General features: G+C 40.6%; 2 protein-coding genes across 3 annotated transcripts in view; one reads left to right on the top strand and one right to left on the bottom strand.

Moving 5' to 3' along the window:
• The window catches only part of brip1 (BRCA1 interacting protein C-terminal helicase 1), a gene marked incomplete at its 5' end in the record, with an annotated part of 129,498 nt that extends 121,539 nt beyond the window's left edge, over positions 1 to 7,959 (top strand). Inside the window, 1 exon segment of the mRNA XM_024258134.2 lies at positions 7,730 to 7,959. Coding sequence (XP_024113902.1) covers positions 7,730 to 7,786 — 57 coding nt within the window.
• A 560-nt stretch (positions 7,960 to 8,519) lies between these two features.
• Positions 8,520 to 13,558, bottom strand: part of tbx4 (T-box transcription factor 4) — a 31,148-nt gene continuing 26,109 nt past the window's right edge. For both annotated transcript variants that reach the window (XM_024258135.2, XM_036215000.1), the window contains 4 exons: positions 11,866 to 12,018; positions 10,920 to 11,008; positions 10,551 to 10,786; positions 8,520 to 10,462 (listed from right to left, as the gene is read on the bottom strand). In XM_024258135.2, coding sequence (XP_024113903.1) covers positions 9,810 to 10,462; positions 10,551 to 10,786; positions 10,920 to 11,008; positions 11,866 to 12,018 — 1,131 coding nt within the window. In that variant the 3' untranslated portion in view covers positions 8,520 to 9,809. The remainder of the gene's footprint in view (positions 10,463 to 10,550; positions 10,787 to 10,919; positions 11,009 to 11,865; positions 12,019 to 13,558) is intronic.

Below are 13,558 nucleotides of genomic sequence, written 5' to 3'. Positions count from 1 at the left end.
TTGAAATGGAAGGATATTTTTCGCAGAACTGTAATGGAAATTGACTTTTTTCTAATTAAATGCGCTTCTGAAGTGTCTGTCTGAGTACAGCACTAGGGCGCCATGACACACCCCACAGCGTCACAGCTAATTGTGTATCTCCTCTGTAAAATCAATAACCAAGATTTCCTCATCGCTTCATCTGCAGCCGCACTTCTGCAGCCTGAATACTTGTTCTAGACATTCTTTTACATACCACTGAACAGACTTTTGACTTGCATCTGAGACTGTCAGTGGACTCGCTGTGCGACCCAGCGCGGCACGCGCGCACCACACTACTGTGACGTCACCCAAATGCTCCTTTTTAGACGATCAAATAAAAAAACACATATTGCCGTGTTTATAATGACTTATCGCGTGAGTTGGTTTGTGTTTTATCGCATTATTATGAAACCGTATCATTGCGACACTGTGTTTTTTCTAAATTCCTAGAATTTGGTTAAAGTTTCATCTGTAATGGGAACAGAAGGGCTGCTGAGTGTTTCTGCATGGTGCGTTCACTGAGCAGTAAAACGAAGCAGTTTATCAGAGAAAACAGAACATCAGCACTGATCCGGATATAATCGAGTGATTAAATAGTGTCGACATTTTCTCTGAAAAACTGATTTGTTTTGCTGCGGATTGTTTAAAAATGACAAAGTTTAGCGGACTGAGTTGGGCCAAGAGGTCAGTGAACGCACCATGTGCAGATTCTTGTCTGGGATCTGTCAATCAACCTGTTCAGAGGTTTAAGGAAAATAAAGGGACGGGTGCATGAGACTGAATTAAAGCGTTTAAGGAGCGTAGATCCACTAATAATAGTTATAATTAATTAATAATAATTAATTAATAATTGATTAATAAGTTATAATTTTGTTAAAAACATTTCATTTGGTCATTACCTCAAAATGTGACAAGATCTGTTGAGATTAATAAAGTTCTGAATATTGATATCTGTTTCCTAGCTTGTTGTCATTATTGATAATTATGCTAAGAAATCAGTGTCTTTGCGTAGAGAAGTATCATTATTCATTATTAATAATGTAGAACTCAAGGCAAACTAAGCAAATTTATTATTTCAAACTGGTAGCCCTTCATTTGATTTAGTATCCATGAAGTAGCCCGCAGTTTCAAAAAGGTTGGTGACCCCTGGTCTAAGCTCTTTATTTTGCATATGAAACTCTGCATTACCGACCCGGATAGTCAGCTTTATTGATGATGATTTGATTTCGAGTCGCCAAAAGGTTCAGAATTTCTTTGTTTTTAAAACCGATCTGTAAATAAAGCTTCACGAGATGCTCCACGTCTTCCAGCTTCGAGCATGGCTCTGATAAACTGACAGCTTTCGGTTTCATCGGCATTCTCAGCGTCACTGTCAGTGTCATTGCCAGATTGTGAGCTCTTACTCTACGCGCTGCCGGCTCAAATTGATAGGGCTTTACAGTCCTCAAACCACAAACACCCGGCGCCTCTGAATCAGTGTCACTTTCAGAACAAATGTTTCCACAATCTGAGTCTGAAGACAGAATTGTGGACCTTGAAATATCGCCGCTATCGCTAGCTCCGACACGCAAAGGAGAAGCCATCTTGCTATGTTGACCCCTTTGACGTCACACGCACCACGTGACCAAAACTGAGCTTTTCACCCGGAAGAGACAGGTTTGCCAAATTTGGCCGCAAAAATGCCGTTTTATTTCAATATTTCTTGCTCAAAACACGGCAAAACATTTGGAAATGGTAAATATAAGGCGAAATACAGTTAACACCGAAAATAACCCACAACCCCATTACTAGTCCTTTAACGGATGAAAGCTTCAACGCTTGCATGAAGCTTAACCTCTCCAAATACCAGCCAGACTACAAAGCCATCAGCAAGTTCATGCAGCACCAGAAGTCGCATTAAGGGTCAGTATTATAGCAATATTTAAAAGAAGAAATTATTAAACTCGCATTTAGTTGAATTCTGTCTTAAAATATATTATATGGCTCTCACTGAAATACATTTTCAAATATTTTGCTTTTATGGCTCTCCGAGCCGAAAAGGTTCCCGACCCCTGTTCTACGGCCCTGTCCAGCTCTCCCAGAATAACCACCAGTCTCCTGAAATCTCCTCCATGTTCTGGAGATTCTGCTGGGAGACACCTTAAACCTTCTTGCTGCAGCACGTGTGGATGTGCCATCCTGGAGAAGTTGGACAACCTGTGCAACTTCTGTAGGGTTAAGGAATCTCCTCATACTGCCAGTAGAGATAATTATCAAGCCAAAATCAGCACGAGTGGAAAACCAGCCAAAAAAGATCAAGAGGGAGAAACTTGAAATGACCTCCACATGTAACACCAGTCCTGTTTGGAGGGTTTTCTAATTGTTGCCACTGAAGTGCACCTGTTGTTAATTCCATGAACACCAATACAGCTGAAATTGATTAACGAGGCCCTCAGCTGATTAACCAACAAGAACATTATCAGACAGGTTTAATTCAATTCATGGCAGGCCCAATAAAAAAGTGTTCTTTTCATTTTTGTGAGTAGAGTATTTGCTTTGTTTTCATTTTGGGAACACATTTTTTTTAGTTACATTTTAACTCAAGACGTCTCAATGCTATCAGTAAGAACTCCGCCTTTATTCATTTTAATTGATCAATTATGTGATGTGTTGTTCTCAACCATATAACAGAAATTTTAATAGAAATGTTAAAAATAAATCGATATTTTATCAAGTTGAATTGTAGATCAAGTCAAACATGAACTTTGAATCAAAATGGAATCAATTACATCTTTTAGCATTGATAACCAGCCTTATGTTCTAGCATTGACCTTCTTTCATTTCTGGTTATTTTAAAAGAATTAACTGATTTCCTTTGTGAAAAAAGTAATACAAAACTCCAGCCAAGTCACTGTTATTCTCCTCACGATCAACTTTTACTTCCCATCTTACAAGTGTTGAATGGGTCCACTGCTCAGAATTCCCGTGGAGTCTTAAAGTTTTAAAAGCCTTGAATTAGAAAATTGGGAAATGAAATCTTTAAAAACATTTAAAGTCTCATATTTTGATACCTTGCCCCTACAAATTCTTGCATGTTTATGCGCCCTTCATCTTTCTTTGATCCGTCTTCTACTCTGCATTATTGTACATCCATCAGTAACTTTTTTTTTTTAATATCTGTTTTGTTTCATTTAGTCGAGACAATGTCAGAGCCAACTCTTTACACAAATGTGTTTGATTAGTCTCCTGTGGTTTCACTCCATCAAAATGTGAGGTGAATGAAGTCATGTGGGTTTCTGTAGTTTAGCAATTGTATTTCGATTACTGAAATTTGAACCGCATTTCATTATATTACTCTGTTACTGAAGTGATTGTTCCAAAACTCAATGATTTTGTTTTTTCTTTGGGACTGGGAATTAGACAAAGAAATTAGTCTTTTTTTTCACAGCAATGTCTTAAAAAGGTCCTGGACTACTGCACAAGCTACTTCTCCTTAATAGAATATTGGGCAAAGAAGTTGGTTAATGAATTGAGAACCCTGTCGATGTCAGAGCACTTTTAAGAGTTTCATGTTGTTTCTTTTGTTCCAACAGTACTCTGGTTTTAGTGGACCTGTTTGATTAAAGGCCTCTGTCCTGCTGTTCCATATTATCTCTTGAGGTTTTACTATACGCTCTTTACCTCATTTGATTTTTTTTTTGTTTGTTGTGCTAACTATCTGCACATTTAGATCATTTTGTGGGAACGCAGCAATATTTATTTTTTGTTTTACACCAAAATTTCCATTTTCTTTCGATTAAAATTTTTTTCTTGCAACTTTTTTTGCTCTCCTAAACTACTGAATCCACGATGACACCAAATGCCTAGTTTCCACACGGTCGTCCGGGCTAGTCCGATATTTTGAGTATTTCCATTATAAAATGGACCCATTAAGCAGGACTGAACCGTACTATTTTTGGACCCCTGTTGTAGGGGTGGGCGATATGACGATATAAAACCGTCTTACGATCTCCAAAGCTGACGATCTGTCATTTTTGAGAGATCGTTTTAACACGATCTTCTACGAAAAGCTGCAAGAGCGAGAAGGCAAAAACTTGTTGACTGCTAAATCTTATTGTCGGTCGCACTTTTTTTTTTTTTTTGTAAGAAGTCTAAGTGAGTTACACCATTTTCTTAATCTTCACTGTTGATCTTCTTTCTTGGTCGTACGGACCGGAGAAAGCCCAGCTAGAATCTACAGTGCTAATGCTAACGCTAGCTTTCTGCTCAGTGACACAAACACAGCAGAGAGCAGATGTTAGTGAAGGAGCTGTGGATGTAAACTTTAACCTGCCACAACATTTACTGTTATTATCTCTGTGTTTGAATCTTAACAGTTTGGCAGATGTATTTGATGTTATCATCAAAGTTTAAAAATGTTTTTGTATCAGTTAAAGATGCTAGCTGGAGCTTTTTTCTCAAAGTACAATGAAATCGTCTATTTGAAGGTAAATTCTGAAGCAGTTGAGATTTATTTACCATGTATGTAATCCAAAAATAATAAAAGTTTCAGTTTAATTTGAAAATGTGGTAAAGGGTGTTTTTATTATTATTATTATTTAGCACTTTGAGATGTTTTTAATAGGGAAAGGACTTTACTAAACTTTATCAGTCATTCATGCTATAAACTTCATCAGTCTCCCTCATTTCTGGTCTTGGGTGATAATCATTTACAAGATCTGTTTTGTGGATTTTAGCACAGAAAAATATATCTTGTCAAACTTATATATCATATATGAAATTGAATATTCTGGGAACACTGACATTCCGCAAGGCAGCTGACACACTGTATGATGGGATTTGTTGTTAATTTTGTTGTGATGATCACAGGCAGATTGGGCCTGCTGTCAGATCTGGCATCGCAAGGAATTCTGAGATATCATTCCCTTTGCCTGTCTGGGCAGATCAGGGTTTAGAATTGGGTTTTCTCAATGTGTTTTGATGTCTGGCTGTTTTACTGTTTTTCCCTTAGTTATTGTATCTATTTATGCTAGAAGTCACTCGAACTGATCTCTCAGCCTCCGTAATTGTAGTGTTGCTTCAATATGTTCGAAAGATAACATCGGGCCATTAATAATAATAATATGAAAGGATCTGGAGGGCTGGATAGAATTACCCCACAGGCCGGATCTGGCCCCGAGCCTCGACTTTGACACGTGGTGTATGCGAAGTACCAAAAGCAGAGCAGAAAAAATAACTTCCATTGTTGCTGTTGTTAGCTTCACCCTGCATGTGCTGTGACAGTCCAACTTTGAAGGGAAATGCTCACCTGAATTGCCTGTTGCATTTTAAACTGGACCATACTGTACCGGACTGTCCCGCTCAGTGGAAACCAGGTTATTGTGTACTCCAGTAACTGCTTTTTCAGTTTTCTTTGTTTATCCCTACCCAACGACTGATCCCCATCCATAGCCTTTTAATGTCCACCCACTCATTCATACATGCATATTTTCAATCTGATAGGTCCTTCTTGGGGTCATGGGGTTGCTTGACATAACCAACATTGCGTGACGTTGTTGGACAGATAGGCAGAGCACACTCTGGGCAGGTCACCGGTCTGTTGCAGGGCTAGACAATCACTCACACCAAATGGACAGTCTGGACATACCAGTCCCCCTATGAAACATGTCTATAAACTGGGGGAGTAATCTGGAGCACCCAGAGAAAACCCACATATCCATGGGAGAACATGCGATCTCCACACAGCTGGGATTCAAACCAGAGCTTTCTCAATCTGAGGCGACAGGGCTAACCACTACACCACCATGCAGCCCACCTTTTACGTCTCTATTTTTTAAAATAAAATCCAAAGCAGAAGTGTTAAAAATCCAGGGTTTTTTTTCACAAGACCATCTTTAAAAGGATGTAAAAGATAAAGATATATCCAAAAAATTGATGGAGTAACAGCAGTGGTGGTTGAAAACCACAGATATGAACACAAATATGTTGGTAAAAAGGTATAAACTTGATTAAGAGGTAAATAATTGGTTTCTGGCAAAGTGTTGGTTTCTCTTCCTGTTGGATCTCTACTGTCTTACTTTTTTATGTACATGTGATGGAAACAAAGAGACATCCAATCCCAAGCTAGCTTCTACCTAATCAGATCAATACAATTGGCTGAAGGCGAACTACACTGAGGGATCTGGGTTGTATTCTCTAAACATACAACTGGTTTTTTTCCACAGCAAAGTAAAATGAAAGGTTTTTCTGTTTAAAGCTGTTATGTCCTTTACACGTTTTGTTTTTGTTGCTTAAAATGAAAGTACCAGTAAGAAAAAAAAGTTTCTTTGTTGAAAGACAACTTTGGCTTTGTGATCAGAGCGGACAGTCACTCTGCTGTCGACCTTTAGGATGTTGTTCACAGAGACAAACACATCTAAGCAGAAGAATTGAGTTTGTTTATGCCACACAGCTTTCTTTAAATCACTGTCAATTCATGGAAGTTTTTTCTTTGATTGTGGACATTTCAGATGGAGATACTCCTATAGAGTCTGTCCACGTAGGAATTAGAAAGTGTGGCTGTCAAAAGCCTAAATTGTTGTTTTGTCTCAGCTCCAAACTGAGTTTTTGCAGAAACTAGTATCCGTCCAATGTTGGAATAATCTGTTACTTTTTGGTGGGCAATCCAAATATGCATGTATGCAATGATTTTGATCTTTACAGATGCTTTTATCTGAAGCCCCTTTGAAAAGCACAAATCTTGTTTCATCCAGCAGAATTGGCTCTGGTCTGTATTGCTGCCAGGCGGCAGTATGTTTGATCAGGGGCACAAACAGCTTAATGTCCCGTTAGCAAACGCTTTGAACCCACTTGGTGCAATTTTGGCTCTTTGTGGGCTCTAATCTGTGCCTACTGTTTGTAATCCATCAGCAACAATTAAGTTCTTCTGGCCTCCACTGCCTAATCAATCATTTTTATGATGGATTATAAGTAAGACAACTTGAAACACCATCTTTTACTCAGCCAATGTCACCCTGTGCTTGTGGTGCATGGCGGGAATGTGACGCTGAGGTGAAAACCTGCAGACTGCCCTCTCGTCTGCATGTGGATCAAATCAGAACTGTCCTCTAATTGACCATTTATAGGGCTCCAGAGAAACCCTAATGGACTTGATATTAAATCCCTCCCAGATTTTGAAAGTCTCCTTTAGAGTGCTCTGCCAAAAATCTAAGCATTTTTTTCCTTTTTTTGTTTTACGAGAAGGCCAACTTTTGGCCCATCAGTGAGTGGGAAAGGACTTCCCGAGCCGAGTCTGCTGTTAGGTGGGATTATGGGACGACAGCAGGGAAGGCCAGTGCTAGGCAGGGGAGATGGGGGCAGCTAGAGCTGCCTCAACAACTTCCAGATGTACTTTAAGACCCGCTTCTCTCCGTGGAGATGCATACGCAGCTTAGTTAACGTGTGCTCCAGAAGGGGCTTAAACGTGGCTTCTTTCTAATGAGATTGACTGGGGTTTTATGTGGAAAGTAAGATAACATAAATTTCAAAATGCATTCCCTGTCCCTTTAATGCACTAATAAAGCTCAGACTAAAATCTCCACCATTAAAGCAAAGGCTGGGACCTTTGGTGTAAACTTGTTCTGCTTTGCCTTCAAAGTGCATGTTTAACTGTTTCTGATCGTGGCAGCGTGAACTGTTTGAGGGGAGGCAGCGCTGCATTCAGACATGTGACTCTGCTCTGTGTTTACAGATATGGTTGGCTCCAGCAGCAGTCACCCTCTGTGCGCTCATTCCAGCTGAAAACTGAAGCTGGATGGAGACCAGCGCCACACCTGATGAACACAAGTACTTGATCATTCAATACTGTTACACCTTTTGTCTATCAGAGAATTTGTGTTTTGTTGCAAATTGCAAACATGGTCTGTTTGGCTTTATTACAAGAATTCATATACATTCAATAAAATGAATTAGTAGAGAAAACATTTGATTAATGATCTGTTGCTTTTGTGGGTTTGTGGCCTGCACGCAGTAGCAGTATTGTCCTAGACTGCACCTTTCTATGAATTATTTCAAGTGAACCATTTAGAAAAATACAAGTTTTATGTAGCTTTTGTATCTTTCACTGGTATACTGGTCAGAAAAAAACTGCAATAGTTGGAAAAAGGAAGAAACAACTCGAGCAGTGGAGAAAAAAAACAAATTTTGTATGACAGACGTGTATCAGATAAAAAGTTTAAAAGGGTTTAGAAAATAAAAGATAAGCTTAGATGATATGCTGTTTTAGTTAAATATTCAATTATTTAGTCTAAAATGAGAAGAACACTTACATACTCCGTCATTTAACTTTTGTTCAAGGTTACAAGAACTGCAGATTAGAAACACTCTTCAATGGAAGGGCCCGTTTTATTACAACCATCTGCCAATCTGTGGTTGAATATTCTCAAGATAACTGGCTGTTGATTTGTTGATTCAAAGGTGAGCTCTGCACAAAGGTAGCTCCCTTCATGTGAACTGTGTCGATGGCTGAGAAAGCAATGGAGACGAATGTGCTGACATGAACCACGAATGAGACCTTCTCATAACTCCTGAGCTGACAGAAGCTGCACATGAAGGAGCGCGGTGAACTGCTGAGGCCCTCCTGGCTCTTTGCTCTGCCCTGCAGGGATTTTCAAACCGTCCAGCAGTCTTTTTAAGTCATTTATGATACATTTGAGCAATACTCTGCATCTTTAACCTGTTTGTTTCAGGTTTTATTATTGGAAAGATGGTGGAGTTGAATTCAGGCTCATCAAATATTTTTCCCTGAGCTGTGGCTCTAAGGTTCGAGTGTACCTGTCCCAGCAGAAGGGTCAGAACTCAGGGCATCAAAAAGTTAAAGGCATGAACATCTTTATTTACCAAGTGTGCAAACACATCATAAAAATCAATAGTCTGAAATAAAGGGGCGATGCACAAAGTGGATCCGAAACACCTTTCGTCTGTTCACTCCCACCACTGCTCGGACTCTCTGGTGTTTGAGGCTCTTTGAGAACGTTTTTAGCAAGGACTCTGCTACCATGATGCTTTCTCTAGCGGGAGCATCTGAGTTCCTCCAATAAGAGAGACTGCCATTCAAACTGACATGGTGATGAAGAACTCTCAGGAACATTTGTCTGAATGTAAATGGTCATGGTGTTAAAGAGGAATTTTGTTTCATTTGATTTTTTATGTCTCTTGACGTCTTTTCTGTGAAGCTGCTTATTTCTATGTTATGTTTAGTTAGACAATCATCTACTGGCTTTCCGCTCAGCAGAAGCTTGAGTTCATTTTTGGTTGTTTCTGCTTATTTGTGTGTAATTTTTTTCATTACATTTATGTTAATGTGAATCAAACAAGTTTAGAATAAACTGCATTTTGTTTCTTTTTGTGTCCAACTTTTGTTTGTGAAATGAAAAAAAGTATTCCTGAGATTTAAAGAAGCCCCCCTCCACTCAAGCAGGGAACATGGAGAGTTTCCTTCAGCCAGTTGAAGCCCGCAGCTCTGAATCCCAGATTGTAGACATCTTGACTGTTGTTTAGAAGAAATAACAGTTTAATTCCACTTTCATCTCTGCTCGGCCCCCCCTCTGACCACCAGCCCCCACCCATCTGACCACCAGCCTGCGACACATGTGCTGCACATCCACATCAGTTAAACAGGAAACACTGTTCAGCACATGCATACTGTATGCTGACATGATTCATTCAAGTGCAATTAAACAGGGATTGTGGCTGTAGTTCAGAACCATTATTGGCATCATCAGCCTTTTTTTCTGGATCAATCTATTTTTCAAGGATCTTGCTTCTTCTCATTAGCTGTCACTCCAGTGACTCCCTGCACTACTCATGCCTCCTTGGTATTGATGGGATGCATCTCGGAGGGTTATCGTTCCTTGAGAAGTATAGGCTGACAGGTCTCTGTGAGACTGCATGGGTGAGCCTGGCTTCCGGTGATACAGAGGTGAAAGGCCCGCCTTGTTTCTGGCGCCAGGCACAACCAGAGAAGTGGATGTAGAGGAGGGGGAGGCAGGTGCAACAGACAGACCTCTTTGACCTGTAGATAAGCTGAAGCCATCGGTGTCAGCCTGCGGCCGTGAAACCATAGACGGTGCTTGGTGAGGAACAGGGGCGATGGGGGCAGAGTTGGTGAAGTGAGCTGTGAAGGGCTGATATGAAATGCCTTCCATGCCGTAGTGAGGGTATGGCTGCCTGGCAGCCCACATGTTGCAACCAACTGACGGAGAGCTGGTCAAGTCATCTGCGTCCGCCACACCCACCCGAGAATCTGTGTCGATGCCCCCATACATGCAAGCTTCCCTGGAGGACATAGCTTCAGCGCAGTACGAGTGAGGCACCAAGGGCGACTCATAAGAGGGCGGGGAACGAAAGTAATGCTCCTCTGACAACACAGACGCCGTCTCCAGATAAGGCCGCTTGCATCCCAGCTCCAAGTGACGGCTGTTATCTACAAAGAGATAAAGTCAACTGATGGGTCTTCATAGAAGGAAAACACTGCTTTTTGATATGGTTATGAAGTGAAAGCGAGGGCATACCCCTGTGTTTGAAGCAGTGATACATGAGGCTGGGATCTCTGCTTTGAGGAAAATTGTTTGACATGGCATCCTGGGAGCCTGAGTTGGAGAATGGAGTTCCAGTGTCATACTGGTAAGAGGACAGGACTTGAGGGTGTCCACTTAGAACTCCTGCTCGAAGTTTCCCTGTGAGGTGATTTTGTGAAGAAATGATCTTCTGGCGGACCATGTTCTTAGAAATGATTGGGTATTCTTTCCTGATTACAGCAACAACACAAACAAACAAAAAACTTTAGTCTTAAACTCAAGAGGCTAGAAATATTCCTCCACTGAAACTCAGTCATCCTTCAAGCAAATGATCCTCAGAATGGTGGGGATGTCTGAGCTTACCCTGGTATCCTTGAAACACGCAGGTCTCCGTCTTCACTACCTCTGAACCCTTTTGCAAAAGGGTTGTTTTCTATCTTCAGCTGTGTGATCTAAAAGAAATCAGATGTTGAAATTACTGGACTTTAAATCTGTGTTTACTTCACTTCCCATCCGCTGCACTATTCAAACATGTAGTTGTAGAGTTAGATAAGCTAATTCTTCTTTAACAATACTGGTACATCGCCTGTCTGTCCTGAGAGAGCATCCTCCTTCATGTAGACGTCCCTGAGGTTCCTTATTTTTTACCAAAATTGTTTTTTTTAGGAGTTTTTCTTCACTGGTAAGGAGGGCAGAAGGGCAGGGATGCAAGGTTAACCTAGTTAACCTTAGCATAGATGAACATGAATTGTATTTATATTTTATGATTGACTTTATGTCTTTGTACAGTTACCGGTAAGCCCACTGAGACGACTGCGTCATGATATTGGGCTGTAGAAATAAAACTGATCTGAATTGAAGTGCACAATTTGTTCCTAAAATCTCCCAGAAAAAGTAAAATCAGAACATCAGGTTTTCTCTCCCTCATTGAACCCTTGATTTACCATTATCACACTGGCTCCTTCAACAATTAAAAACTTTTTGACATTAAAGATGTTCTTTCATTTCAAAATAAAGCATCTGTTTTAGCTGTTGGCTTTATTATCTATGTCTGACAACTTTCGTAACTTTGAGTAGGATAGCTGCTGTTTTCTGCAGTTTACTGAGAGGGAAAAACCCCTATCAACAGAAACCCCACTACCACCTTAGCATCTCATTCTTTTTTTTTTCTTTCAAATTTTTTTAGCCTTTCATTCATAAGTCATTGATGAAAACATACTCATAAACCGTGTGTGTGTGTGCGGGGGGGGGGGGGGGGNNNATCCCTGAAATAACATATATAACTTATCTGCAGATGGATTTGTTGTACCTTGTGGTTCTGATAGGAGGTTACAGAGATGAAGGAGGTCTCGTGGAAGACGTGGGTACAGTAGGCGGTGTTTCTTGATCCAAAGGCGTTGTTCTCATCAGCCTTAACGATGTGAAGCCGCGGTTGATATTTGTGCATGGAGTTCAGGATTATCTAGGAAAGGTAAAACATATGATGAGTACAGTCTTATGAAGTAGTTCTATAAGGAGATGAAAGAAACTTCACTTTTTCCATTACTCTGTTCAATTTGAAATGGCACATGTGGGGACATTACTGACAAATATATTACAACAGGAAGGACTTGGTGACCATCAGTCAGCTATGATCTGCTCGACCATAATTCCTCAGCTGTCAAGATAATAATAGTAGTGTGAATACTGTGGAGCATTCACACTAAAGGGAATGCATTTTTCTTCCGTACGTTTTTTGTTGCTCCGTAGCTCTTCAACCCCTTGACCTATTCAGCTAATTCAGCTATCAATATATTCAGCTCTTTTAGGAGATAGCTGCTCGTAAGTTTCAACTTCATTACTCTTCAACTTTTTAAACTATTCAACCAACTACCACTTTTTTAACTCCATTGAAAATGGGTTACTGAATCTTGAAAAGCTCATTTTTCAGCAAAAAACTTTGAGCTCTACAAAACAATAGAAGTCAAGTAGACTTTCAGCTACAGAAACTATTCAAGTTTTAAACAGTTCAGCAGACTTTGGGTCTACTACTGTCTTGTACTGTACTGTCACCAATCATGAGTGAGCTTGTTCCCACTTGTTTGTTCACCTCACCCCTCCCACTGAAAGCTGCTCAGGGGAATCTGTCAATCAAACATTAGAGGCGGGGCCAGTGGGAGCCACATGCTTTTACTGAAGCATCTTATTGGTCAGTTTATAACTTGAATAACTGGTGATGAAGAAAAAAAATCTTTAAACAAAATTAGGATTATAAATACATGTTACGAAGAATGTATCAGAGCAAGAAATCTTTTTTCTAACAAATAAAATGACTGAAAAATAACTGTCTGTTTCTCAATAGAAGTTCATGGGACTTTGGCCTTCTTGCAACCAGCAGGTACTTCCTATTTGGAACATGGAGGGAGGGGTTGCTCAGTCTTCTGTTTCTACAGTCCTATTGTTAATTCCCCCCCAACAATTTTAACATTCTACTGCAGGGGTCACCAACCTTTTTGAAACTGAGAGCTACTTCATGGGTGCTGAGTCATACAAAAAGCCTATCCATCCTCATCCTCCTTGACCTCAGCTCGGCCTTTGACACAATCTCCCACTCAGTACTCCTGGAAAGACTCTCCTCCATCGGCATCTGTCACACTTCCCTCGACTGGTTCACATCCTACCTGTCTGGCCGCACTCAGTTTGTTCAGCTTCACTCCTTCCAGTCCCAGCCCTACCCGGTCACCTCTGGAGTGCCACAAGGCTCTGTCCTCGGCCCCCTCCTTTTCATAATTTATCTACTACCCCTCGGCAATATCTTCAGGAAATTTAATATCCAGTTCCACTGCTACGCCGACGATACCCAACTCTACCTGTCAACCCACCCCTCCTCCTGTGTCCCCCCTCCCTCTCTTACAACCGAACTTAAATCCTGGTTCTCCTCAAATCACCTCCAACTCAACAGCAATAAAACTGAACTCCTTCTCGTTGGCACCAGATCCACCCTCTCCAAACTCAACTCCCTT

This window comes from Oryzias melastigma, linkage group LG13 (assembly GCF_002922805.2).
Source record: "Oryzias melastigma strain HK-1 linkage group LG13, ASM292280v2, whole genome shotgun sequence".
Lineage (NCBI taxonomy): Eukaryota > Metazoa > Chordata > Actinopteri > Beloniformes > Adrianichthyidae > Oryzias > Oryzias melastigma.
Note: the sequence above shows the minus strand (reverse complement) of the source record. Positions and strands in the feature narration are given on the sequence as shown.